The following is a 27,864-nucleotide window of genomic DNA, read 5'->3' as shown; positions in this document are numbered from 1 at the left end:
AATAGAGTCTGACTTCTCGGCAAAAAAGTGTTTCATTGTTTTTAGAAATTAAAATCCTAATGGCATGAAAAGTATTATACAACATTTCGTTATGTTAGCATTTTTGAAGCTAAATCTATGAAAATTTGTATTTGGCTTTGCTGACTGAATTTAAAAAAAAAACGCATTTCACTGTTTTTGAAAATGCAACCACTAAGGAGGAGAAATAGGGATCAAATGTTTTATGAAAATATTTCTTTGTAAAAGCATTTTTAAAACTAAATATTTAGAAATTGGTATTTGACCTCTTGGTTAGAAATGAAAAAATATGTGTTTTACTGTTTTTGGAAATTCAGCCCGTGAAGGGGTGAAATAGGGCCAGACTGATTCACTGATTCGTCATCGCCCATCCCAAACCGATAGGGATAGAAACTTGAAATTTGGAGAGGACGTGGATCTTATACCACAGGCATCATTAAAAAATGATTGTTCGAAATTGGGAATAGAAGATGAAAGGTTTTTTTTGAAAGTATGTCGCTATTAAGGCAATTTTGAAGCTAGAAGTACTAGAAGTACGAGAAATTGTATTTGGTTTCTCTATCAGAAAAAAATGGTTCATTGTGTTTGGAAATTTAACCCACAAGGGGATGAAATAGGAGATGATAATTTTTAAGGAAATATTTTGTTACACAAAAATTTTTTTAAGCCTAACTCTATGAAATTTGGTATTTCACTTCTCGTTTGGATATAAAGAAATATGTGTTTGGGGATGAAAGCTTCTAGGGAAATATTACCACAAGAACGCAGAAGGCATGATTAACAAAAACCTTGGACTCCAGCTACCAGATTCTCTTTGTGGTCAGAAGAAAATCCGGAAAAGACGACGTTTATATGACTTTAATTAGCGTGAACAGTTTAGAAGGTTTTGCAATTTGTGAACGACATAAAAATTCGATTAAAGAGAAACAAAAGAACACTTGTGGAGACCACACAGTCTAATACAGCGGAGCAGCGGACGCCAAGCTAGTAACTAATAATAAAACTTTGCTTCATCAGTGGAGACTACCTTATACTTTCGCATGGGCAAAATGGTGGAGCAGACGTGTTTATAGACAGGAGCGCACACTGGGATATATCTTAAGGTCTTTGACGCCTGCTAATGGACAGGCCTCATTCGATCTCTGTAATCTACGGCACGCGAGATAAGACAGGCACTGCCGATAGCATTATCAGTCGCGACTCTTCATTGTTTCACATGTCGTGTGAGCTGATCGTGGCGAAGGCAGGTGAACGTGCTTTTGAGTCTACGGAAAGTCTCACCGCATCTTTGCGACTCCTATAGCGCCGGGATTATCGGAAGTATGAAGCCCCGTTGGGCGACTTCGCTCTTCCTTCTTCTTGGGGCCGCCTGTTACGGTACGTACACATTATCTAGTTTTCTGTGCTACATGAACGTTCATCTTTGTCAGTGGTCGGTTGGCTCGATGAAGGCAGCGGTCCGGTATCCCAACATGGGATACGTTTTCAAAATGATGAACTATTCCAGAAGACTGTCGTGTCAATATGGGCTTCGGCGGACGCTTAACTGTTGCTGTCAATACCAATCATTTATTTGATTTTGAGGGGACTCGAGAAGTATTGCGTGCATTTTCTTTACGTCTCGGTCTTTGTTCTGACTGAACAGTTACTGTATCTCTACGCAACACGCATTCAGAACATACGAATAAATGTTTTCTTTGTGGTCGACATAGGTATTTAGTTGTCTTTTGCGTTTTAGATCATGTAAACGTTCGATAATCATGGAAAATCTACGGTAGGCAGTGGTGTGTACATTCGCTTCTTACTTTCCGAAATTTCGCTAGTATCGTTTTATTCTTGTTTGTATACCTTTCTGTTTTCTTTCATACAGTTGGCATGTTTCTAGAGTTGTACTTTCCAATAGGTACAGTCGCCAGTTTTCCTGCTTGTTTTTAGGAACTGGGTTACTGCAGCCTGAAAGACGACATCACGTGTCATAGTGCCTTACATATTCGCAAATTCGTAATTAGCGTACGGACCATGTGATTAGTTTCCTGGCAGTAAAGTGGAAAACGGTGGCGCTGGATGTATAAACAAAACAGTCACTCTGCTATTGCGGCGTTATTTGTTCGACAACCCCGTGAAGCCGGGTTTACACGCGCAAGTACAGTGCCGCCACAGCAACTGACACGACGCCTCCACAATTAAAACTCCGGTTCCACTGCTCCCAATACGGTGTCAACCAAAATCATAAGAACGGGCATGGCTGTCAGCGTGTATAATATGCCAGTAAAACTACGCCACAGTCTAGGTAAGAGGAACAGAAAACACAAATGTTGGGTCCAGATGTGAATTATGCGTAAAAATAACACATGGGTACGAAATACAAAGGCGAACACGAAGGTTCATTCACCATCCTGTACCAAATTTTGAGCTAACATGCGTTATGCAAGTTAATAAAAAACAAAACTCATAAGTTCTGGCATTAAATACGCAAGAGTACATAAAGATGACGTCTATACTTTAATCTTCCAATAAGAGGATTTCACAATAAATCACAACTACTCTGACTCTTGTGTGCCGGCCTGGGTGACCGAGAGGTTCTAGGCGCCACATTCTGGCACCGCGCGACCGCGACGGTCGCAGGTTCGAATCCTTCCTCGGGCATGGATGTGTGTGATGTCCTTAGGTTAGTTAGGTTTAAGTAGTTCTAAGTTCTAGGGGACTGATGACCTCAGCAGTTAAGTCTCATAGTGCTTAGAGCCATTTGAACCATTTTTATAATCTTGTGACTTTCAGTGCATTTAGAACCAGACTGTGGCGACATAATCAGTAACTGCATAAATTGCTAGTAGTGAAATAGGTTGTCATAAACTGTAGATCTTTAATTTCGTCGGCTCTGTGAAGAACTGAGCTTCTGAGAAAATACAAATGGTGTTCTTTTACTGACCAATCAATTTTATTTGCCTTCCTTTAATATGATTTGCATAAAAACAGCTCTTAACCACACATATGATGGCATGAACCTTTTTCAGCACATAACGTGCTAACAGGAGGAACTGCAAAAGTCATAATTGTTTGTAAATGATATATAGACAGGGAATATCATATCGTTTTTGGTGAACACTTTCTTATAATCAGAACCGTATTTGCAGACTACATATTATATAAATATTGAGATAAAATTATTGGTTGTTTGCATAACAGACAGACCTGAAATTCTCGATTACTTTATTATCATGATTGCTGGATCTTACCACAGAACCTTAAATGCACTTATGCATTCTGGCGAGTGTAGTAACAACAAATTAAATTCTTACTTTTTGTGGTCTTATTGTCTGTAGCTACTTTATAATAATTAATGACACTTTAAATTCATTTTTGCAACCATACATTTCTGGTAGTTGCAAAGACTGATTTAAAATACCTTCAATATGAATTTAAATGTTTCTCTAGCTCACACAAATTATCAAACTTGTGTTTTAATAATGTCGTAATACAAGCAAAAGGAAGGGTTTCATAAGTTATTCTGAAAGTGGAATAACCCGTCAGACCAAAAAGTTTAGAGACTGCGTTGATAAAATATAGAAAAACGGTAAGATTTTTTTTGCTTTTTTGATGCTTCAGGTGCTCTACACGTCTACACGGTCACCACTCCCCCCCCCCCCCCCTACCCTCACCCCACCTATCCACACTTGAGGCGACGCACAGAACGATCAAGCAAGCACTTGAAACTGCTGTAAGAAAAGCCCTTCCTTGGAACGTTGTTCAACTCGCACGTCACATTGACTTCATGCTGTTCCAGAGCACTTCATTACACACCAGTGTTGACACATTACGGTCGCACGTCCACTATTTGATACTGCGTGCTCACAAATGACTGGTCGAATCCACATCTGTTGTTTACATTTGAAGGGCGTATTTCAATAGTGGTACATTACCTCCACTTTTCTGAATATAATGCTTCTGAAATTAATGATCCAAACAAACAGAAAGAAAGGTTCATCTCTACTAAGAAGCCACATGCATGACTATTTCTGGTATCTCAACTGCAGAGTTTTCAGCGCTCATTTAACTTTAGGACTCTGTATCTCAAAATGAAGAAAAATGGACTTGTAGCACTATTTAAATAAGCCCTTCATTTGTTGAAGCCGCAGCCGTAGTTGCTGCTCTGACGTCGCTTATACGCCAGAAATAAAATCAGTCTCGGGACGTTCTAGACGGACGGTGTTTATTCTGTGTATTACTGTAGAAAACAGACCGCTTCAAGTCATGTTATTGTCAACATATCGTTACTCCACGTCTTCATTGTGGAACCACGAACATATTGATGTTGTCTCGACACAGCCGCCAGGCAGCAGTCAAAAGGCGCTAATCGCTGGTTGTGAAAGACAAGTGGCGTCACGAAGCTGAAACGAATCTAGCATTACGTAGCGTCGCAAAAATTTGTGTCAATCGCGTAACGTCATCATAATCCGGGTGTTTCCAAGTACAGCCGTGGTGAAACTATCCGAGTGGCGTCACATTAGTTGCAAGTGGAAAGTCGGCTTAAGCGCCACTCGTCACTGTTCTCAGAAGTTTCCATCGCCCGTGAGTCTTTTCCGCCTTTCGCAAATAATTAAGCGTTGATATACACTCCCGTATAAGGGAAGATTTAGGTTTCCACGTAGAGAGAGCAACAATGACGTTCGTTTCACATGTAGTGAAATGTATGCAGCAGTAAGCTAAGGCTCTCTATTGACACTTCAATCGTAAACTAAAAGAAGCAATACTCGAGACACGTCGGAGTTTTCTCAAGTGTTATATTCCAATAGATTCATCATCATCCTCATGGCGGCCGGAGTGGCGCCACATTCTGGCACCGCGCGACCGCTACGGTCGCAGGTTCGAATCCAGCCTCGGGCATGGATGTGTGTGATGTCCTTAGGTTAGTTAGGTTTAATTAGTTCTAAGTTCTAGGCGACTGATGAACTCAGAAGTTAAGTCGCATAGTGCTCAGAGCCATCATCGTCAGCATCATCATCGTCATAATCATCATCATCTTCTTCTTCTTCCTCCTCTTAGCACACTGGACTCGCATTCTGGAGGATGACTGTCTCCATCTGGCTGTTCAGACATTAATTGTCTGGATACCTTGCTCATCGACCATAAAGCATCGAAAACGCCCAGATTATGATTTGTTTCTTAAAAGAGTGAAAATATTATTAGAAATATATTGCTGAAGCTGCCGTCTTTCCAGTTTTACGTAATTTTTCATAGTCTTTTTAAGATCTTTTTAGGATGTGGAGTATCTTTCTAATTAAGTTTTTGTCGCTGCAGTACCACTTAGGGCATACTCGTAATTCTACAGACGTGAAGTACCCATTATACAGAGACAGCACGTCATAAAGTTTTATTGGTGAGAAAATGCCAACTAAAAGCATATCTTTGTGGCCTCAGAACCTTTTTAATGACCGTAGAACCATTGCCATGTGTTCACTACGTCAGTTGAAACTACATTTGCACTTCAGACCGGAAATTAACACTACATATTTATGAGCATAGATACGGTAATTTTGAATTGGATCCCGCTAACGGAGAGTGATATCCAAAACCGTGTCACGGTTCCCCGAGAACTCTATTTTAAGTACACGTGATAAAAATTTCGGCCATTTGCCATGACTAGAAATTATAGAAGTGGCCATAGCCACAAGTGGTACTCTGCGTACTCAAAAATCATGGTTTTTCGGGATTTGTCAGGAACCGCCCATTAACGAACAGCGCTTTTATAAGCCACGTAAGGTCTACAATAGACCACACTTAATTTAAAGTAACCAGCCGATTTTCTCAATTTTCCTGGAGTGCAGGAACTGTGCAATGCTTAAATTTAGACCCTCTAGTGTTGGACAGCTACAGCATGCCGTTCTTCCAACAGTCCTAGAAATGATCGCTAGGCCGAGGACTGTCCGTAACACTTGGTCCCTTTTCTCTGTGATCGACAAACCCGAGGTATGATTCAGTGAAAATCATATTTTCGCGTGCGGCTTTTTGGAACATACTGGCAACGTGCGCTGACATCAACGGACCGATTGTTTAAGTCCGTCGCCGCTGGGTTCTCTGTGTATGTGTAGCTGCTGTACATAATTACTGGCAGTGGTTTTTATATCGTTCCATCTCAAACCCACCCACCTGTATCAAGGTCGTGCATACATCTACATCTACATCTACATCTATACTCCGCGAGCCACCTTACGGTGTGTGGCGGAGGGCACTTATTGTACCACTATCTGATCCCCCCTTCCCTGTTCCATTCACGAATTGTGCGTGGGAAGAACGACTGCTTGTAAGTCTCCGTATTTGCTCTAATTTCTCGGATCTTTTCGTTGTGATCATTACGCGAGATATATGTGGGCGGTAGTAATATGTTGCCCATCTCTTCCCGGAATGTGCTCTCTCGTAATTTCGATAATAAACCTCTCCGTATTGCGTAACGCCTTTCTTGAAGTGTCCGCCACTGGAGCTTGTTCAGCATCTCCGTAACGCTCTCGCGCTGACTAAATGTCCCCATGACGAATCGCGCTGCTTTTCGCTGGATCATGTCTATCTCTTCTATTAATCCAACCTGGTAAGGGTCCCATACTGATGAGCAATACTCAAGAATCGGACGAACAAGCGTTTTGTAAGCTACTTCTTTCGTCGATGAGTCACATTTTCTTAGAATTCTTCCTATGAATCTCAACCTGGCGCCTGCTTTTCCCACTATTTGTTTTATGTGATCATTCCACTTCAGATCGCTCCGGATAGTAACTCCTAAGTATTTTACGGTCGTTACCGCTTCCAATGATTTACCACCTATGGCATAATCGTACTGGAATGGATTTCTGCCCCTATGTATGCGCATTATATTACATTTATCTACGTTTAGGGAAAGCTGCCAGCTGTCGCACCATTCATTAATCCTCTGCAGGTCTTCCTGGAGTACGTACGAGTCTTCTGATGTTGCTACTTTCTTGTAGACAACCGTGTCATCTGCAAATAGCCTCACGGAGCTACCGATGTTGTCAACTAAGTCATTTATGTATATTGTAAACAATAAAGGTCCTATCACGCTTCCTTGCGGTACTCCCGAAATTACCTCTACATCTGCAGATTTTGAACCGTTAAGAATGACATGTTGTGTTCTTTCTTCTAGGAAATCCTGAATCCAATCACAAACCTGGTCCGATATTCCGTAAGCTCGTATTTTTTTCACTAAACGTAAGTGCGGAACCGTATCAAATGCCTTCCTGAAGTCCAGGAATACGGCATCAATCTGCTCGCCAGTGTCTACGGCACTGTGAATTTCTTGGACAAATAGGGCGAGCTGAGTTTCACATGATCTCTGTTTGCGGAATCCATGTTGGTTATGATGAAGGAGATTTGTATTATCTAAGAACGTCATAATACGAGAACATAAAACATGTTCCATTATTCTACAACAGATTGACGTAAGCGAAATAGGCCTATAATTATTCGCATCTGATTTATGACCCTTCTTGAAAATGGGAACGACCTGCGCTTTCTTCCAGTCGCTAGGTACTTTACGTTCTTCCAGAGATCTACGATAAATTGCTGATAGAAAGGGGGCAAGTTCTTTAGCATAATCACTGTAGAATCTTACGGGTATCTCGTCTGGTCCGGATGCTTTTCCGCTACTAAGTGATAGCAGTTGTTTTTCAATTCCGATATCGTTTATTTCAATATTTTCCATTTTGGCGTCCGTGCGACGGCTGAAGTCAGGGACCGTGTTACGATTTTCCGCAGTGAAACAGTTTCGGAACACTGAATTCAGTATTTCTGCCTTTCTTCGGTCGTCCTCTGTTTCGGTGCCATCGTGGTCAACGAGTGACTGAATAGGGGATTTAGATCCGCTTACCGATTTTACATATGACCAAAACTTTTTAGGGTTCTTGTTTAGATTGTTTGCCAATGTTTTATGTTCGAATTCGTTGAATGCTTCTCTCATTGCTCTCTTTACGCTCTTTTTCGCTTCGTTCAGCTTTTCCTTATCAGCTATGATTCGACTACTCTTAAACCTATGATGAAGCTTTCTTTGTTTCCGTAGTACCTTTCGTACATGATTGTTATACCACGGTGGATCTTTCCCCTCGCTTTGGACCTTAGTCGGTACGAACTTATCTAAGGCGTACTGGACGATGTTTCTGAATTTTTTCCATTTTTGTTCCACATCCTCTTCCTCAGAAATGAACGTTTGATGGTGGTCACTCAGATGTTCTGCGATTTGTGCCCTATCACTCTTGTTAAGCAAATATATTTTCCTTCCTTTCTTGGCATTTCTTATTACACTTGTAGTCATTGATGCAACCACTGACTTATGATCACTGATACCCTCTTCTACATTCACGGAGTCGAAAAGTTCCGGTCTATTTGTTGCTATGAGGTCTAAAACGTTAGCTTCACGAGTTGGTTCTCTTCCTTGTACTCATTTGTATTGTTCATTCAGTGATTAGAATATTATATGTGCATCTAGCAAGATATCGGATTGTTATAGAGACATTTAGTTTCATTTAGTAGTTTTATGGAAAACATTGTAAGTACTTCTACGTGAGGTGTGGTACCCATATTTCACATTCAACCGAGCCACGCGTATTGATTCAGATGGGCGATTAATTAACCGTCCCCGACTCTGTTTTTTCAGTTAACATGATTTCATGGGGAGCAGTCGGTTCACCGTATAGATCACTGGATTTTCGGCAAGTTGAAGGAGAGAGAGGAAGAGTGAGAAAAAATGTTCAAATGTGTGTGAATTGCTCAAGGACCAAAATGCTGAGATCATCGGTCCCTAGACTTACACACCACTTAAAACCAACTTATGATAAGAACAACACACACACCCATGCCCGAGGGAGGACTCGAACCTCCGGCGGGAGGGGCCGCGCAATCCGTGATATGGCGCCTCAAACCGCGCGACCACTCCGCGCGCCGACGAGTGAGACGGCGATAAATACATGCATATGATAAATCCCGTCCCTCAAGACTGTTTCTCTCCTTCGTGCCTCCTCTGTGTTACCACAGATGACGCGTCACTGATCTCATTTGTACTAAGATTGCAGTACACGCGAGGTGCCTATTTGCTTCGACCGCCCTGAGTTGAATGCATAAGTTCCGACAAATGTTCACCAACCTGCAGCCTTCTATAGTAGTTGTCCTCTGCGCAGAAAACAACACGTAGGTCGTGAATCCGTTATCTTCAGGCTGTAAGAACTGGTGTTGTGTGAATAATTAAATTTTCAATAAATTTGTTCATATGGGATGCCAGTCGCTTTTTATTGACAGAACACGAGAAACGGCACAATTACATTCCCTTTTAGTGTCACAAATAATTTCCATTCTTCAACAAAATAATGAACTGCGTGTTTCCGTAAGTACTATCACACTGTTCTAAACTATACGTCCAAATAACCATACATTGCTAAAAAGTCGTGACAACATGTCTGATCTCCGAAACTGCCGAATCAGCTCTCACACTTACGAACCATAGATCATTAATAAAGTCAACTGACACTCACCGTGGCAGAGAACGTGTCTGACCGCCGACACTGCCGAACCTGCTCTGATCTTACAGCCGAATCACTTCGCCCACCATCCAAGTTAGGCGCGATCCGAAGATCATCTAAGTGCTTCTTCTGCCTTTTCGTTTAGCATTTGTTTACTATTCCGCTGGTTATTTTTACTTGTAAAATAATGGAATGATAGCACATTGTTGAGAGATGCTTTAATTTGAACTGCAAGTAAATACGCTATTTAGTTTGTCTAATATTAATAATAGAAAATTACATTTTTGGCGCGCAACTTCCGAACGCAGCAGCCAATCGCGTAGAGAAGGAACACGTTATTCTCGGTCTTTCTCACGCTACCTCATCTGTCGGGGTACCTGACACCACATTACGTCATCCTGCCACTGCTACCTTCTCAACTGCTCCAAGAAGAGCTTCTCGTATCTAAATATGACAGTTGCAAAGCCAGAAGTATTACAGGTTCTGATGTCTCAGCATTTCAGGAATGCTTTCGTGGCAGTTGACATTGAAGTTAAAATCTTTTGGGTTATTAGGCCGCGTCATGTTTCTTCTAAAATGCTAAATACTCAACCAACACAAAATTTCCCACCCGCCATAAGACACGTAGTTAACCTTCATTCACGAAATTCCTCAAATTCTTATTTTCAATATACCAAGAAATACCACTAAAATGCTCATGTAAACTCCACAGATTAACTAAATCGTTCTATGTTGCTGCCCCAACTCAGAACCTGTCATTTTCCAACAGTGGCGGAAACAGAAAAACCTCAAGGAGGTGGCGCTAAAGAGATCTTGAGCTACCTCTACTTTTACCGTAATAAAAAATAATAAAGTCACGGGTAAAGTTTAAGAAAGTTTTATTTAAACTGATTAAATACATATACAAGACAATGCCATCGTATGATATAAAAAAGTTACAGTTGTGATTCTCTTCCTTAAGTGATGAATTCTATGCACCTATTCTTTCCGGCAAATTGGTTAATTACATCGTCAATACGACAATCAATGTCAGGGTGAGTGTTCAACAGAGCTAAGCCATTTAGTCGATCCTCCTTCACTGTCGACCTCAGCCATGTCTTTGTATGCCGCAGTGTTGAAAAACTTCTTTCTACTGTAGCAATAGATGCAGGTAGACAAGCAGATATTTTGTACAGCGTGTGCAAAGTAGGATAGTCAGGTCTAGGAAAAACAGACAATGCTTGCGTGAGAGAATAACGATCGTTAAGGGCGTTTACGCTCTTTTGCTTGTATTGGACAATCTCTCCCATTACTCTCTTTTTGATCACAAAACAATAGAATATTCGCGACTTTTCTCGATCAAATGCCGGACAGAATAACATATCGAGATCACCAGAATGGCCGCGACTTTTCTCGTAGGTATGTGTAAGCTATCTATGTGCCAGACAGAAACGTATCAAATACGATGACGCGGACGCGCGTGCTACATAGGAAAGTACAACTACTCGACTGACGAAAGAAACGAACGAATAGCGTGCGGGCTGACTGGCGGGGGCGGCGCGGTTGGCAATGCGTGTGGCCCCACAAGGGGCGGGGGGGGGGGGAGAAGGAGGGAGGCGTCCCGCGCGCCCCCCATATTATCCGCCACTGTATTCCAACCGACTCACCTCCAGAGCCAATGTCACAAACGCATGCTTGTGCGGTGGCATTCGTTCAAAGGTAAGTCGGTTCGAATCCAGACAGCGGATGAAATTGTCACTGCCAGTATTTGGCCACGTGGCCGGCAGGGGGAGGAGAGTTGGTGTTGGTGGTGATGTAAAGTGCCGATCGCCAGCTTTGCTCCAGCGTCCTGAGTTAAATTCTCAACCTCTCCGCAGTATCTCATGGAGTGAGTGGACTGTCACTCTACCGACAGTGCTCCGCCCGTTGGATGGGGGTGCTATTCTAAAGGGGTAGGCTATGTGCCGGCACCAAATTCCACCCCCTCGCTTCTCTCATCATTATTACACAACAGAAACATCATTTCATTATACAGGCATCCATTACACTAGCCTACACTCTATGAATACACAAACAACACACCTCTCCCATGATCATAAGGCTGTGACACCATCTATGACGACGGCTTCTACAAGAAATGGTAAGAAAGGTAGGAACATACACTTCTTCAGCAAGGGTGACGCGATACAAATTTCACAATACCTCAGCAGACAGCATTAAAAATTCGATGATGAGGACGAAGATGTGGAGAACAAATGGAAAAAATTCAAAGGCATCGTTCAATATGCCCCAGACGAGTATGTTCCGAGTAAGGCTTTTTAAGAGATGGGTAAGATCCACCATGGTTTAATAGCCGTGTTAGAAAAGTGCTACGTAAACAAAGAGCACTTCATCTCAGATACAAGAGAAGTAAAAACCTACCTGACAAAGAAAAGATGAAAGAAGCGAAAATGAGCGCAAGGAAAGCAATGAGAGAAGCGTTCGATGATTTTGAAAGTAAGACGTTGTCATCCGACCTCAGTAAAAACCCTAAGAGATTTTGGTCGTACGTAAAATCAGTAAGTGGGTCAAAATCATCTATTCATTCTCTCAGCGGCCACACCGGCACCGAAACGGAAGATAGCAGAGAGAAGGTCGAAATACTGAATTCGGTCTTCCGAAGTTGTTTCACCGCGGAAGATCGTAACACTATCCCCCCTTCCAACCGTCGTACGAATATCGAGGAGATAAACGGATGCGGAACTGAAAAGCAGCTACAATCGCTTACCAGTGGAAAGGCGTCAGGACCAGATGAGATACCTATAAGATTCTAAAAAGATTTTGCGAAAGTACTTGCTCCCCTTCTACAGGGTGTTTCAAAAATGACCGGTATATTTGAAACGGCAATAAAAACTAAACGAGCAGCGATAGAAATACACCGTTTGTTGCAATATGCTTGGGACAACAGTACATTTTCAGGCGGACAAACTTTCGAAATTACAGTAGTTACAATTTTCAACAACAGATGGCGCTGCAAGTGATGTGAAAGATATAGAAGACAACGCAGTCTGTGGGTTCGCCATTCTGTACGTCGTCTTTATGCTGTAAGCGTGTGCTGTTCACAACGTGCAAGTGTGCTGTAGACAACATGGTTTATTCCTTAGAACAGAGGATTTTTCTGGTGTTGGAATTCCACCGCCTAGAACACAGTGTTGTTGCAACAAGACGAAGTTTTCAACGGAGGTTTAATGTAACCAAAGGACCGAAAAGCGATACAATAAAGGATCTGTTTGAAAAATTTCAACGGACTGGGAACGTGACGGATGAACGTGCTGGAAAGGTAGGGCGACCGCGTACGGCAACCACAGAGGGCAACGTGCAGCTAGTGCAGCAGGTGATCCAACAGCGGCCTCGGGTTTCCGTTCGCCGTGTTGCAGCTGCGGTCCAAATGACGCCAACGTCCACGTATCGTCTCATGCACCAGAGTTTACACCTCTATCCATACAAAATTCAAACGCGGCAACCCCTCAGCGCCGCTACCATTGCTGCACGAGAGACATTCGCTAACGATATAGTGCACAGGATTGATGACGGCGATATGCACGTGGGCAGCATTTGGTTTACTGACGAAGCTTATTTTTACGTGGACGGCTTCGTCAATAAACAGAACTGGCGCATATGGGGAACCGAAAAGCCCCATGTTGCAGTCCCATCGTCCCTGCATCCTCAAAAAGTACTGGTCTGGGCCGCCATTTCTTCCAAAGGAATCATTGGCCCATTTTTCAGATCCGAAACGATTACTGCATCACGCTATCTGGACATTCTTCGTGAATTTGTGGCGGTACAAACTGCCTTAGACGACACTGCGAACACCTCGTGGTTTATGCAAGATGGTGCCCGGCCACATCGCACGGCCGACGTCTTTAATTTCCTGAATGAATATTTCGATGATCGTGTGATTGCTTTGGGCTATCCGAAACATACAGGAGGCGGCGTGGATTGGCCTCCCTATTCGCCAGACATGAACCCCTGTGACTTCTTTCTGTGGGGACACTTGAAAGACCAGGTGTACCGCCAGAATCCAGAAACAATTGAACAGCTGAAGCAGTACATCTTATCTGCATGTGAAGCCATTCCGCCAGACACGTTGTCAAAGGTTTCGGGTAATTTCATTCAGAGACTACTCCACATTATTGCTACGCATGGTGGATATGTGGAAAATATCGTACTATAGTGTTTCCCATACCGCAGCGCCATCTGTTGTTGAAAATTGTAACTACTGTAATTTCGAAAGTTTGTCTGCCTGAAAATGTACTGTTGTCCCAAGCATATTGCAACAAACGGTGTATTTCTATCGCTGCTCGTTTGGTTTTTATTGCCGTTTCAAATATACCGGTCATTTTTGAAACACCCTGTAGCAGTAATTTATAGTAGATCACTTCAGCAGCGATAGGTACCTAACGAATGGGAAAAGGCTCAGGTAATTCCCGTTCTTAAGAAAGGCCATAAGACAGATCCACACAATTATAGACCTACGTCGTTGATGTCAATCTGTTGTAGAATCATGGAACATTTTTCTTGCTCAAGAATCATGACGTTTTTGGAAAATGAACATATCCTCTATAAAAATGAACATCGATTTCGCAAACAGAGATCCTGTGAAACTCAGCTCGCTCTGTTCCTCCATGAGATCCACAGCGCAGTGGACACAACGGCTCTCAGCTTGGTGCCGTGTTCCTTGATTTCAGTAAGGCATTTGACACCGCCCAGCACTGGCGTTTACAGAAAAAAAGAATACGAGCTTACGGCGTATCGGAGCAGACTTACAATTGGATTCAAGACTTTCTTGCAGATAGAACTCAACACGTCGCTCTTAACGAAACAAAATCGACAGATGTAAAGGTAATATCCGAGTACCTCAGGGAAGTGTGAGGGGACCGTTGCTGTTTACAACATACATAAATCACGTAGTAGAAAGTGTCGGATACTCTTTGAGGCTGTTCGCAGATGATGCAGTTGTCTATACCAAAGAAGCAACGCCAGAAGTTAGTAAGAATCTGCAGAATGACCTGCAGTTTACGTTCAGGGTAAATTGAACGTAAATAAATGTAACTTACTGCGCATACATAAAGAAATCCACTACTGTACAGCTATACTATTGATAACAAACAACTGGAGACAGCGTCTGCCGTAAAATATCTAGGCGTAACTATCCAGAGCGACCTTAAGTGGAATAACCATATAAAACAGATAGTGGGAAAAGCGGACACCAGACTCAGATTCATCGGAAGAATCTTAAGGAAATGTAACTCATCCACGAAAGAAGTGGCATGTAAGACCCGCCCGATTCTTGAGTATTGTTTACCTATCTGGCATCCTTATCAGGTAGGACTGATAGAGGAGATAGAGAAGATCCTACGAAGAGCGGAAGAATCTTAAGGAAATGTAACTCATCCACGAAAGAAATGGCATGTAAGGCCCGCCCGATTCTTGAGTATTGTTTACCTATCTGGCATCCTTATCAGGTAGGACTGATAGAGGAGATAGAGAAGATCCAACGAAGAGCGGCGCGTTTCGTCACGGGATCGTTTAGCTGGCAAGAGAGTGTTACGGAGATGCCAAACAAACTCCACTGGCAGACGTTACAAGAGAGGCATTGTGCATCACGGAGAGACTTACTATTGAACCTTCGGAACAGTAATTTTCAGGAGTCGGACAATGTATTACTTCTCCCCACATAAATCTCGCGTATTGACCACGAGGAGAAAATTCGAGAAATTAGAGCCAATACAGAGGCACTATTCGCGAATGGATCAGGGTTGAGGGATAAGATAGTGGTACCGAAAGTACCCTTCGCCACACACCACTAGGTGGCTAGCGGAGTATGATGTAGATGTAAACGTATCCGCAAGGAAAGGTGTCACTATGCGTGGACAAGGAACATCGTTTCCAATAGGCGACGGAGCATAGCCTGTGCGATATGTTAAGCCGTCGGCACACGGACCGTGCATCCGAACGTTGAGCGTTGAGCGTGCCGACTTTCTGACGTCATAGCGTGGAATAGCACGTTCGGGAGTCTTTCCCAACGTGCAGAGCAATATCTGGCATGTCAGATATTCTGAGCGTGCCTCTGAGCGTTGACCAATGAGATGGCACAACGCCACCTACGTCACACGCACGCCGTCTCCCTTCAGTAGAGTTGTGAGGCGCCATATTGGCATTCATTTCAAGCCTATATGTATATATGCGGTTTCTGAGGACCAGAAAATTGAGAATCACTGGAAAACCCGTTGTTAACTGTGTGATTCGTTCCAATAAATAATGAGAAACATCACATTCGTGGCAAAAGAATTATTGTAACTTGGGTATTATGAGAGTAGGCTATTTGAAGGCAGCGACACACCGAAGATCCACCCAAAACAAATTGATCTTGGTACAATGTGTTGTAATTAAATTTCAATTAGTAACAGTTATCTACGATTAACGATTTTAGTACAGCGTAACACAATTTGGCGAACTACAAACAGCGTGTTGTTGGTTTAGCGTAATGAATACCGTCTCTGGTCAGTAATAAGTTTTTGTTGGGGCGGTGGTTCGCGTCTGAATACTTCCAATTTTTTTCCCTAACATTCGCGCTTTTATTAGGTTCTGATACTTTATTACTAGTTTAATATAAGCATATGTTATAATCTTTGATGTTATGTAAATATAAGCTCACCTTTTTTTGAGGGTGACTTCGTTCGATTGGCTTCATCTACAGGACAGCTTGCGCTACTTGTGTAAAGATATTTTGCTCCTTTTTCTTTTACGCTTCGTAGTTCACATGTTGCAAAGATTCTGCTATTGGATAGGAACAGTGATCAAGTAAGACTGACCTTGCGGTTTTACTAAAATGTGGGAATGATGAAATAATGTTTATCTTATGCGGAGAAGTATTCCAAATTTGTACGGCAATATTTTTAATGGAAGTTTTATAAGCCTATGTCCTTATTGATTGGACATGGTACGTTCCTTTTTGTGGACGATGAAGGAAATGTGCATTTTAATAGGGCTAATGTGAGAATTTTACACGCGCCCATTGCGTAAACAGTGTGATTTACGAACTAGAAACATCCCTCAACTGCCGCAGGAGTGCGTTGCTATCGCGCATACCACGTTGGGGCCCACGTACTGTATGCACAAGTCGCATCGTTCCTGAGCGTTCAGCAGCACGTTGAACTCGGCACGCTCAACGTTGACGTTCGACAGCACGGTGCGTGTGCCGACGGCTTTAGCCAACAATGCCGTGCGACATTTATGTTTTTACCTTCCAACCTAACTTAGAACTGGTGCTTCGTTACGGATCGGTCTGTCGCCACGACGTCTAGTGATGTGCAAAACTTAAGGATCAAAATAATTTTCGCATTTTGTGTCAGTGCCGACACTTATATGCAAACACAATAAAGATCACCGCGATTTGCAATGGTCTCTTGGGCATTAAAAAAGACAGGATGTGGTTCTGTGAGGGGTCCACATGTACGTGGAGCCCGATTTTGTAACGTATTTCATGAAAAATGTCCTGAAACGTTTATCATATGTAGAAAAGATTGTATCTTTGACACCAATGAACCGAAGATGTTGCCTGAGTGGCAGAATCGATTGTAAGTAGGAGCGCGCGGAACGCAGTAGCAGCTGCCGTTGCACTGTCATAGGTAGGATGTAAGACTTGAAGCTAGTGGCTAGCTGTGGCAACTTAGTTGTCTGTCTATGGAAGCAGCGTAATACAGTTTTTATAAAATGAAATGATGAATGATATCGTTTATGCTCACACATAGCCAGAAATGTTAGGTCGTATTTATTTCTGTAAAAGTGTAAAGTGTGTATTATTAATTTGTGAGGCTATAAGATTATCAAGAATTGAAGTGATATTGATCGTTAATAAATAGTGACCATTGTCCATGGCAGTAATAGAAGAGTAACGAATTTGTACTGTAACTCAAAGGACAAATTTGTAAGGTAATGAAATTTCGTATATTTACAGGGTGATTCAAAAAGAATACCACAACTTTAGGAATTTAAAACTCTGCAACGACAAAAGGCAGAGCTAAGCACTATCTGTCGGCGAATTAAGGGAGCTATAAAGTTTCATTTAGTTGTACATTTGTTCGCTTGAGGCGCTGTTGACTAGGCGTCAGCGTCAGTTGATGCTAAGATGGCGACCGCTCAACAGAAAGCTTTTTGTGTTATTGAGTACGGCAGAAGTGAATCGACGACAGTTGTTCAGCATGCATTTCGAACGAAGTATGGTGTTAAACCTCCTGATAGGTGGTGTATTAAACGTTGGTATAAACAGTTTACAGAGAATAGGTGTTTGTGCAAAGGGAAAAGTTCTGGACGGCCGAGAACGAGTGATGAAAATGTAGCACGCATCCAGCAAGCATTTGTTCGCAGCCCAGGAAAATCGACTCGCAGAGCTAGCAGAGAGCTGCAAATTCCACAAACTGTATGGAGAGTCCTACGAAAAAGGTTAGTTATGAAACCTGAACGTCAACTACCCGAGGCGATGGATCGGCCGCCAGGCAGCCCGTGACAGAGCACTTCATCACTGGCCTCCAAGAAGCCCTGATCTTACCCCCTGCGATTTTTTCTTATGGGGGTATGTTAAGGATATGGCGTTTCGGCCACCTCTCCCAGCCACCATTGATGATTTGAAACGAGAAATAACAGCAGCTATCCAAACTGTTACGCCTGATATGCTACAGAGAGTGTGGAACGAGTTGGAGTATCGGGTTGATATTTCTCGTGTGTCTGGAGGGGGCCATATTGAACATCTCTGAACTTGTTTTTGAGTGAAAAAAACCTTTTTAAATACTCTTTGTAATGATGTATAACAGAAGGTTATATTATGTTTCTTTCATTAAATACACATTTTTAAAGTTGTGAGATTCTTTTTGAATCACCCTGTAGTTTTAAGTATGCACTAACGCGAATTGTGGATTTGGCTGAATGTAGGAAGCAAGTATTTTCCATCAGATTTAATGTATAGGTTGCTTAGGTATGTTCTATTTGTAAATTTTTGTGTGTTTTGTAATCCTGATACAGAGAAGCTAAATTTTGGAATCTAGTTTGTCAAATGTAGAACAGTTCAGAAGTAACAATCCAAGTGTTTTTAATTACGTCGATAAGTGAGGGTTGTAGAACAGTTCAGGAGCTCACTGATTTTGAAGGTAATGTAAAATGTTTCATATCAGATTTTGTGTAGGAGATACTATTTTGAATACAATTATCAAACTGAAGCTTTCGGTCTTAGCATACCCCTTATTAGTACCTCATCCTCTTCCATGTCGTGTTTATTTAAATCCAATGAATATTTTTCTAAAAGAAACCATTTTTCAATCAGAATGAAAAAAATATTAATGTGCCAGAATCAGAAAAGTATTAATTTTTGTAACAGCTTCAATGCTGGCAGCACTGCACAGTACTTTCACTGAACATTTGCAGTATTATTCATTTATGAGCCAATCTACTGATATTATTTGTATGAAGGTATTTTACGGCCGGGATTTCACTTCGCTGTGCCAAGACTAAAATTTTCTACGCCTAGTGTGGAGACAACAGAATACCAAGATGACATCCGTTACGACTCTAGAGCTAAGGAAAATTTATTTAACTGTTTATTTGCACAGGGAATTTTGTCAGTTTATTGTACAGGGCCATAGAGCTCGGTGCTCACGAGACTGGATGAATTTCAGAGGGATTGATTTCATTATGGGCATTGCGTATTGGTTTTCCAGACTAAGTTGTTTAATTTTTTGGAGTGCAGTAAAACTGATTAATTACAGCATTTGCTCAATAACACAGTAAATTTGAATAACACAAACATTACGCATTTCATATTCATTGGCAAACAAACACCTAAATCTTTTAAAGAACGTTACACATTTATAAAGAACGTTCTAGTTCTTAATATTGTAACGTCTCCTTTGAAAAATTATGAATGACTGTGCTGGTAAACTTCTTCGTAATTTGATTTTGAAACAGCTGATCACTAAACTGACAACGAAATCTGACTTTCAATAATCCTTACAAAAGACTGGCCCTGACTAACAATAACCTATACCTTCCGTGAATCCCTTACCTCACAAAAATCTTCATTACTCGAACTACTGCAATACAGCTAGCGCCTATACTGTCAGCTGAATAAAAGATTCTAACTACTGAAGGCACTAACTACTGATAGGCATAGTTCGCAAATGAAAGATTTTTATAGAGAAAAACAATGTATTTTTTTAATAGCGTTCAAAAGTCATAACATATATATAATTTTGTGACATCCAATTAAACAAATTTCCTTTTTCTGACGGACACACGTCCAGATCGTCCGCTCAAAACTCTGCCATCTCTCTCCCCACATCCACCACTGCTGACGGCTCACCTCCAACCAGTGTTGCCAACTCTAAAAAACCGAGTCGCTAGATTCAATATCAAAAGTCGCTAGAAAGTCGCTAAAACTGATTTTACTAGGGGTGTACTGAAAATTTCGTGCTGTGAATGGTGCAATAAGCCAATGGGGGAGGGGGGGGGAATAAAATATTAATAAAAACTCTCATATGTAATTGCTATATTGTCTTAATTAAATGACCCATCGCTTGCAACAACATATATATAAAATACGCTAACGTTTAATTAAACTTGTTATAATTGACGCAACACATAAATTGTTGTTTCAATCACAGTAGTCAAATATACTAGAAATATACAACTATATTTGTAACAAAAGAAAGCAAGAAAACAAATTAAGTTACAAAATATATACATACCGGTATGTCAACTATTCATCGTCGTCACTCAGATCGAATAACTCTTCTGTTTCATGCTCTGACAGAACTGTAGTTGATGTAGAGGGTTGAAAGTCGCTCAACAGATGATGCAGTTCGACTGGTTTTGTCGCAAAAGGGTAACTTTTGTTCGTTCCAACAAGCTCCAATACGTCTGGCGGTATGCCAAAAGATGCACAATCTTTATTTTGTTTCTTCAGCTGGTCTCTCAATATGATCAAAGCTTTAATTGTCTTTAACGATAATCTGTTACGTTGTTTAGTTTTTATAATGTTCATAGAACTGAATATTCTTTCCATTTCTGCATTTTAATGCGGTAGGCATAGAACAGTCATTGATAGCTGTGAAATCAAAGAAAAAGGATTCTCCCCTGCGGTATTTTCATACTGCAAAAGCTCACTCCAAAATAAAACAGTGTTAGTAGTGTTATTCCACCTAATGAAGCTGATATTATGCCATTCTTGCAACATACAGTATTTGAAATCGCTACTAAAACCCAGTTCTTTGGCTACTTCCGCTACAGCATTATTTTTATTCACTTTTAGTGTTTCTTCAACATTCAGCATTGACATTTTTTTCAGGATCGTAACTTTACTTGGCAGTCTTTGTTGAATTTCTTTTATGAGTTTCAGGCTAAACTGAATGCATCTCTTCTTCAAATAAACTTTATTTTCTTCAGACAAACTTGACTCAGACAATTTCTATAGTTAAAATCTTAGTTTTGTTAATGAAAATACTGGCCCAAAATAGTTTTGAGTCGTCAGTACTCCAAAAGTCGCCAGATAAGTCGCTAAATAATTTTTGTCGCTAAAAAGTTTTTTTTTTGTCGCAAGACGAAGGCAAAAGTCGCCATTTCTAGCGACAAAGTCGCTAAATTGGCAACGCTGCCTCCAACTGCGCACCGCTACGCGATGTTCACAGCCAACTGCCCAACACTACACAAGCGAATATTCCAAAAATGAGTCCAACCAGCCACTGACTGCACACAGCACGGTCAGTGATTTTCATACAGAGCGCTACGTGGCGTTACCAACATAAAAACCTAACCAGCCTACTTACAATAAGGTGTGTGATCACCACGGACGGCAGTGCATGCTCTACAACATGCTATCATGCTGCACAAGGTTGGTAAGGAGTTCTTGTGGTATGGCGTTACATTTCTTCACCACCGTGGTTCTCGATGGCCGTTCGCGCATGTGGGAGTGCTGCCACATGTCTCCTCAGTGTTTCCCACATGTGCTCGATGGGACTTAAGTCGAGGGGGACCGCGCAGGGCCGTTCACTCGCCGAATATCCTATCGTTTGAAGAGCTCCTCCATCGGCACTGTTCCATACGGTCTCACACTGACATCTGCTAAAATGAAGTCAGGGCCGAATGCACCCCAGAAAACAAGCACATGGGGATGGAGCACAGTGTGGCAATATAGTTTACTGCTGACAGTATCGAGTCAGTAGGACCCTGCAACATTATGCCTACCCACACCAGGCCCACCAAAACGACCAGGGGCAGCATTGTTCCTGGGTGCAATGCATGTTCCCACCTCTCGCCATGTGAGAGTACTTCCAGAATCATTCAGACCGATCTCAACTGAGAACTGCATGCGAACTCACTCTTTGTTGGTCCAGTCCCTATGTTCTTGGCACCACCGTGCAGTCGATGAGCAGCTGTCAACGGTAAACAACGTACTTGTCGTCGGAGAAAGAGACCAGCCCAACGCAGTCGCCATGCCACTGTCGAGGTGCCATGCAATTTTTTAAAATGTTGTTACAATTGTACCCACTGATTGCCGTGGGTCCCTTCTTCCTGTTGTACAAGGTGGCGGTCATCTGCTGCTGTAGCTGACCAAGGTTGACCATCTCCTCTCCTTCGGACAGCTGTGCCTGTAGTTCGGGACGCTCCCCATGCACGTGAAACTGGGCTTCACTCGTCACACTTCGTCCTTCTAGATTCGCAATGATTCTTCCCGTTATGAAGTCATTCAAATGTTGTTTCTGAGCCATGTTGTAATGAAGACACCATGACAGTGCATTGTAACTGGTCGCTAGTTGACACACACTGTCTTTGCCCGTTCCTTCAGCTGCCCGGTGTCGTGGTGCTAGGTCCCTTTGGAGCTATACTCACATGGACCTCACGCCATTTAACGTCCAGCTTTTTGTACATGACTGGGAGTCATCTGGCAGCTTTCTCCCCCAGTTTCACTCATTTACACCGAGTTATTAATATTTTATGATTACTTTATACATCTCATCCTTAAGCAGTGTATAATCCAAAAACCAATACAGGTGCAAAAGAAATATGGTCAGCGTGCTGTTCTCTTTCTGTTTATATGCATATGATGTCACACGCTATATCATCATCATGTTACGGGCGAGATCTGTGTTAGTACCTCTCGCTATATGTTAACAGTGTTTCCACCCCAGGCGGATAATATAGAAGCAGTATGCCCCAGTTTGCGGAGGCGGTAAAGATCAACATGCCGCCGTGATTATAATACAGATTTTCTGTTCAGATGCCGACCGTGGAAGACGTCCGAAACGTTCCTACTCGCAGGAGCTCCTTAATTACACTGAAGAGCCAAAGAAACTGGTATAGGCATGCGTATTCAAATACAGAGATACGTAAACAGGCAGAATACGGCGTTGCGGTATGCAAGACCTACAGAGGGTGGTCGGAAAGCCACGTTACAGACTTCTACGACTTGTAGAGGGGAGTGAGTACAGCGTATTTTGAATAGCAACCCATGTCCGGAAACGTCGTCCAACGAGACTACAGAGCGTCAAAGCTGTAGGCGCGGGCGTCTGTAAATGTACGTATGCACGGGGTGATTCCGTGATGATGTTACATACTTTCTAGGATGATGGAGAACGATAAATGTATTAATTTGAAGTAAGGATCCCAGTACCGAAAACGAACGAATCGAAAATCATAAACGAAAACGGTTCTGATACCTTTGACAGTTGAATACATGCACCGGTTCTTGTGTTGCGAAGAGTGTAGGGTTCAAATGGTTCAAATGGCTCTGAGCACTATGGGACTTAACATCTATGGTCATCAGTCCCCTGGAACTTAGAACTACTTAAACCTAACTAACCTAAGGACATCACACAACACCCAGTCATCACGAGGCAGAGAAAATCTCTGACCCCGCCGGGAATCGAACCCGGGAACCCGGGCGCGGGAAAAGAGTGTAGGGCTGTAACTTTCAAAACGAGAAAAAATGTCTAATAAACGTGGGCTCTAAAGTTTGTACACTTGCTCAGTAGAGGAGATGTGTTTCACATTACTGAAGATGAACGAATGGTCAGGCTCCTCACGTACGCAATTTAGAGGCCACGTTTATTGGACATTTTTTCTCGTTTTTGTCCACACTACCACCTCTGAAAGTTACAGCTCTACACTCTTCGCAACATAAAAACCGGTACATGTATTCAGCTGTCAGAGGTATCAGAACGGTTTTCGTTTATAACTTTCGACTCGTTCGTTTCCGGTACGGGGATCCTTACTTCAAATTAATACATTTATCGTTCTCCATCATCCTAGAAAGTCTGTAACATCATCACGGAATCACCCCGTGTATACGTACATTTACAGACGCCCACGCTTATAACTTTCACGCTCTGTAGTCTCGTTGGATGACGTTTCCGGACATGGGTTTCTGTTCAAATTACGATGTACTCAGTCCGTTCTACAAGTGGCAGAAGTCTGTAACGGGAATTTCCGATCACCCTGTATACACGTATCTGGCGCAGTTGTTAGATCGTTTACTGCTACTACAATGGTAGATTGTCACGATTTGAGTGAGTTTGAACGTGGTGTTACAGTCGGCTCACGAGCGGTGGGAGACAGCGTCTCCAAGGTAGCAATGAAGTGGGGATTTTCCTTTACGACCCTTTCACGAGTGTACCGTGAATATTACGAATCCGCTAAAACGACAAATCTCCGACATCGCTGCGACCGGAAAAAGATCCTGCAAGAACGGGACCAACGACGACTGAAGAGAATTGTTCAACGTGACAGAAGTGCAACCGGCCTGCAAATTGGTGCAGATTTCAGTGCTGGACCATCAACAAGTTTCAGCGTGGGAACCATTCAACGAAACATCGTCGATACGAGCTTTCACAGCCGAAGGCCCACTCGTGTACCCTTGATGATTGCACGACACAAAGCTTTACGACTCGCCTGGGGCCATCAGCACCGACATTGGACTGTTAATGATTGGAAACATGTTGGCTGGTCGGACGAGTGTCATTTCAAATTGTATCGAGCGGATAGACGTGTACTGGTAAGGAAGGAGACAACCTCATGAATCCATGGCCGCTGCATGTCAGCAGGGGACTGTCCAAGCTGGTGGAAGCTCTGTGATGGTGTGCGGTGTGAGCAGTTGGAGTGATATGGGACCCCGATACGTCTAGATACGACTCTGGCAGGCGACACGTACATAAGCATCCTGTGTGATGACTTGCATCCAATCATGTCCGTTGTGCATTCCGACAGACTTAGGCAGTTCTGCAGGATAATGTGACACCCCCACACGTCCAGTTGCTTCAGGAACACTCTTTTGAGTTTAAACACTTCCGCTGGCCACTGAACTCCCCAATACACGAATATTATTGAGCATATCTGGGATGCTTTGCAACGTATTGTTCAGAAGAGATCGCCACTCCCTTTTACTGTTACGGATTTATGGACAGCCTCGCAGGATTGATGGTGTCAATTTCCTCCGGAACTACTTCAGACATTAGTCGAGTCAAACTGCCTATTGGCTTCTGTCTCGGGTTCTTCGGCCGACGTTCATCTAATGATTTTTCTGACGTTTCGCCAGCACGAGTGGCTGGCATTGTCAAAGCTTCACCCTCCATTGCCAGTCACCACCGGCAATGGAGGGTGAAGCTTTGACAATGCCAGCCACTCGTGCTGGCGAAACGTCAGAAAAATCATTAGATGAACGTCGGCCGAAGAACCCGAGACAGAAGCCAATAGGCAGTTTCTCAACAAGTGGCCACGAAAGCCTTAACAATTTTGTATTAGTCGAGTCCATGCCACGTCGTGTTGCGGTACTTGTGCTCGCCCTACAGGATATTAGGCAGGTGTACCAGTTTTTTTGGCTCTTCAGTGTACTATGGAGACTCAGAAAAACTGGGTGGAAAGGACAGAACTAAAAAAAAAGGGGGTTAACAGAGAAAAAAAATGTATTCAGAATTATAGGTTACAAAATTCAGCCGAGGGCAGCCTTCACTAACGATAAGACATCGTTTTAGTGACTTATTAACTTCCTACATCGACATTGTAGCTGACGTCTGAAGTGAGAGCGTCACCTTTCCTTAAGTGCTTGCTGTGGACTTTCAGTGACGTCGTTCTTTGTCTGGAGACTGTATCGCAGCTCTGGTGTTTCCGTAATGTGTTGCAAACACTCTGGCGTAAGTATTCGCTGAGGTCGCACTGACGAGCTCCAGAAATTTGTCACAGATAAAGCGGTCCGTCGCAGCGCCGTCTCGCGCAGATAAACGAAACCAATAAAGTGCGCCTTACGGTCTTTCTGCACAACTTCCCTGTGAGTCACTCGCACCGATCTGTCTGATAAGATAGCGAGCACGCGGTACCGAAGCTGCGCGTTATTTTCGGAAGTTTAATAGTTTTGAACGAAAATAAATAACAAGCTGAATATTGTGAACTGTAACTGTACCGAACTCAACTGGTTTCCTAAGTTAAACCTGTAGCGTTCTTTATAAAAATGTTAATGGTGTTTGTTTGCCAATGAATATGAAATGCGTAATGTTTGTGTTTTGCAAATTTACTGCGTGATGTATTGTTGATCAAATGTGTGCTTAATCAGTTTTACTGTAATCCAAAAAGAATTAACTTAAACGAGCAAAGATCATCGCAGTCCTGAAACCTGGTAAACCAGGCGATAGACCAGTGAGTTACCGCCCCATTGCCCTTCTCAGTATGGACTATAAATTACTAGAAAGACTGCTCCTCAACAGAATAGGCCAAACTATACTAAAAAAAAATCCGTATTGAACAAGCAGGATTCCGTCCTTATCGCTGCTCTACAGATCAAGCACTATGACTGACAACATATATAGAGGCGGGGTTGCAGAAGAAACATAAAGTAGCTGCAGCATTCATAGACCTAACAGCAGCCTATGATACAGTTTGGAAACAGGGACTCATGTACAAATTAATCTGTGCCGTCCCCTGCAAGAAGATAACCAACCTCATTGAGGATATGTTGTCAAATAGAACCTTCGAAGTAATAATGGGGAATGAGAGAAGTAAACAGATGAAACTCAATAATGGACTCCCACAAGGCTCTGTCCTTGCGCCCCTTCCTTTCAGCCTTTACATCGCTGACATGCCCGCAACCAGATCGCCCAAATTTGGTTATGCTGACTACTGGGCTCTGGCAACAGTCCATAGAAATATAGAAACTGCCGAAGAGTGACCTAGGGATTCTCAGCGAGTACTTTCGAAAATGGAGGCTACAACCTAGTGCTACAAAGACGGAAGTATCTGCCTTCCATTTGAACAACAAAATGGCCAACAGATAACTACATGTATATCTAGACGGGAAAATACTAAATCACAACAAACACCCAAAGTACCTTGGGGTTACCCTAGACAGGACACTGACATTCAAAGAACACCTGACAAAAACTGCAGCGAAACTTAAACACGCAACAACATTTTGCATAAGCTCTGTGGCACCACTTGGGGCTCCACAGCATCTACCTTAAGAACATCCGCACTTGGCTTGGTGTATCCAGTGGCAGAATACTGTGCCCCAGTGTGGCTCAACAGCAAATACACACACATGGTAGATAGCCAACTTAATGCAACAATGCGTATTATATCAGGCACAATCAGGCCAACGCCTACAGTGTGGCTGCCCGTTCTCAGTGACATAGCCCCTCCTAACCTGCGCCGAGAACACGCTCTGGTTAGAGAATTTCAAAAAATCATGACCAACCCTAAATTACAAATCCATGAAGATAGTCACGACATCCAAGGAAACCGACTCCGGTCTAGGCATCCTCCACTAAAGACCGCACAGGCGCTGCACCAAACCAACTTTAAAATAAACGACCGATGGAAAGAGGAATGGGAGAGCAGAACAGCAGTAAACTGCGCAGTATGCTACGCATCTTTAGTAAACCAAAAGGATTTAATTGCCGTCGCAAAGTTTGGTCAGCTCTTAATCGCATCAGAACCAACTGTGGGAGATGCGCCGACTCCTTACACAGATGGGGTAAACTTCCTTCGGCCGCTTGCGACTGTGGCGCTGAGAGACAGACGGTCAAACACATCGTACAAGAATGCCCACATAGGGCATGAGGGTGACCCGCAGGATTTCCTAATGGCGACCCAAGAGGCAATCGACTATATATTATCTAAGGTGGACGTTTGCTTGTGATTGTTCTTCTGTGAGTGTAAATTTACAGTTGGTGGTGTCCTTATATACAAACTGTTATTTATTGTTCTGTTTATACATATGTGATTTTTTTAAAATCATGTTGTTTCTGTAATTTTTACTGTGATGTTATGAGCCATACGC

At 42.6% G+C, this 27,864-nt stretch overlaps 1 protein-coding gene across 1 annotated transcript in view; it reads left to right on the top strand.

Moving 5' to 3' along the window:
• Nucleotides 1-1,226: 1,226 nt before the first annotated feature.
• Nucleotides 1,227-27,864, top strand: part of LOC126237475 (uncharacterized) — a 555,798-nt gene continuing 529,160 nt past the window's right edge. Inside the window, exon 1 of the mRNA XM_049947618.1 lies at nt 1,227-1,395. Coding sequence (XP_049803575.1) covers nt 1,341-1,395 — 55 coding nt within the window. The 5' untranslated portion in view covers nt 1,227-1,340. The remainder of the gene's footprint in view (nt 1,396-27,864) is intronic.

This window comes from Schistocerca nitens, chromosome 2 (assembly GCF_023898315.1).
Source record: "Schistocerca nitens isolate TAMUIC-IGC-003100 chromosome 2, iqSchNite1.1, whole genome shotgun sequence".
NCBI classification, from domain to species: domain Eukaryota; kingdom Metazoa; phylum Arthropoda; class Insecta; order Orthoptera; family Acrididae; genus Schistocerca; species Schistocerca nitens.
Note: the sequence above shows the minus strand (reverse complement) of the source record. Positions and strands in the feature narration are given on the sequence as shown.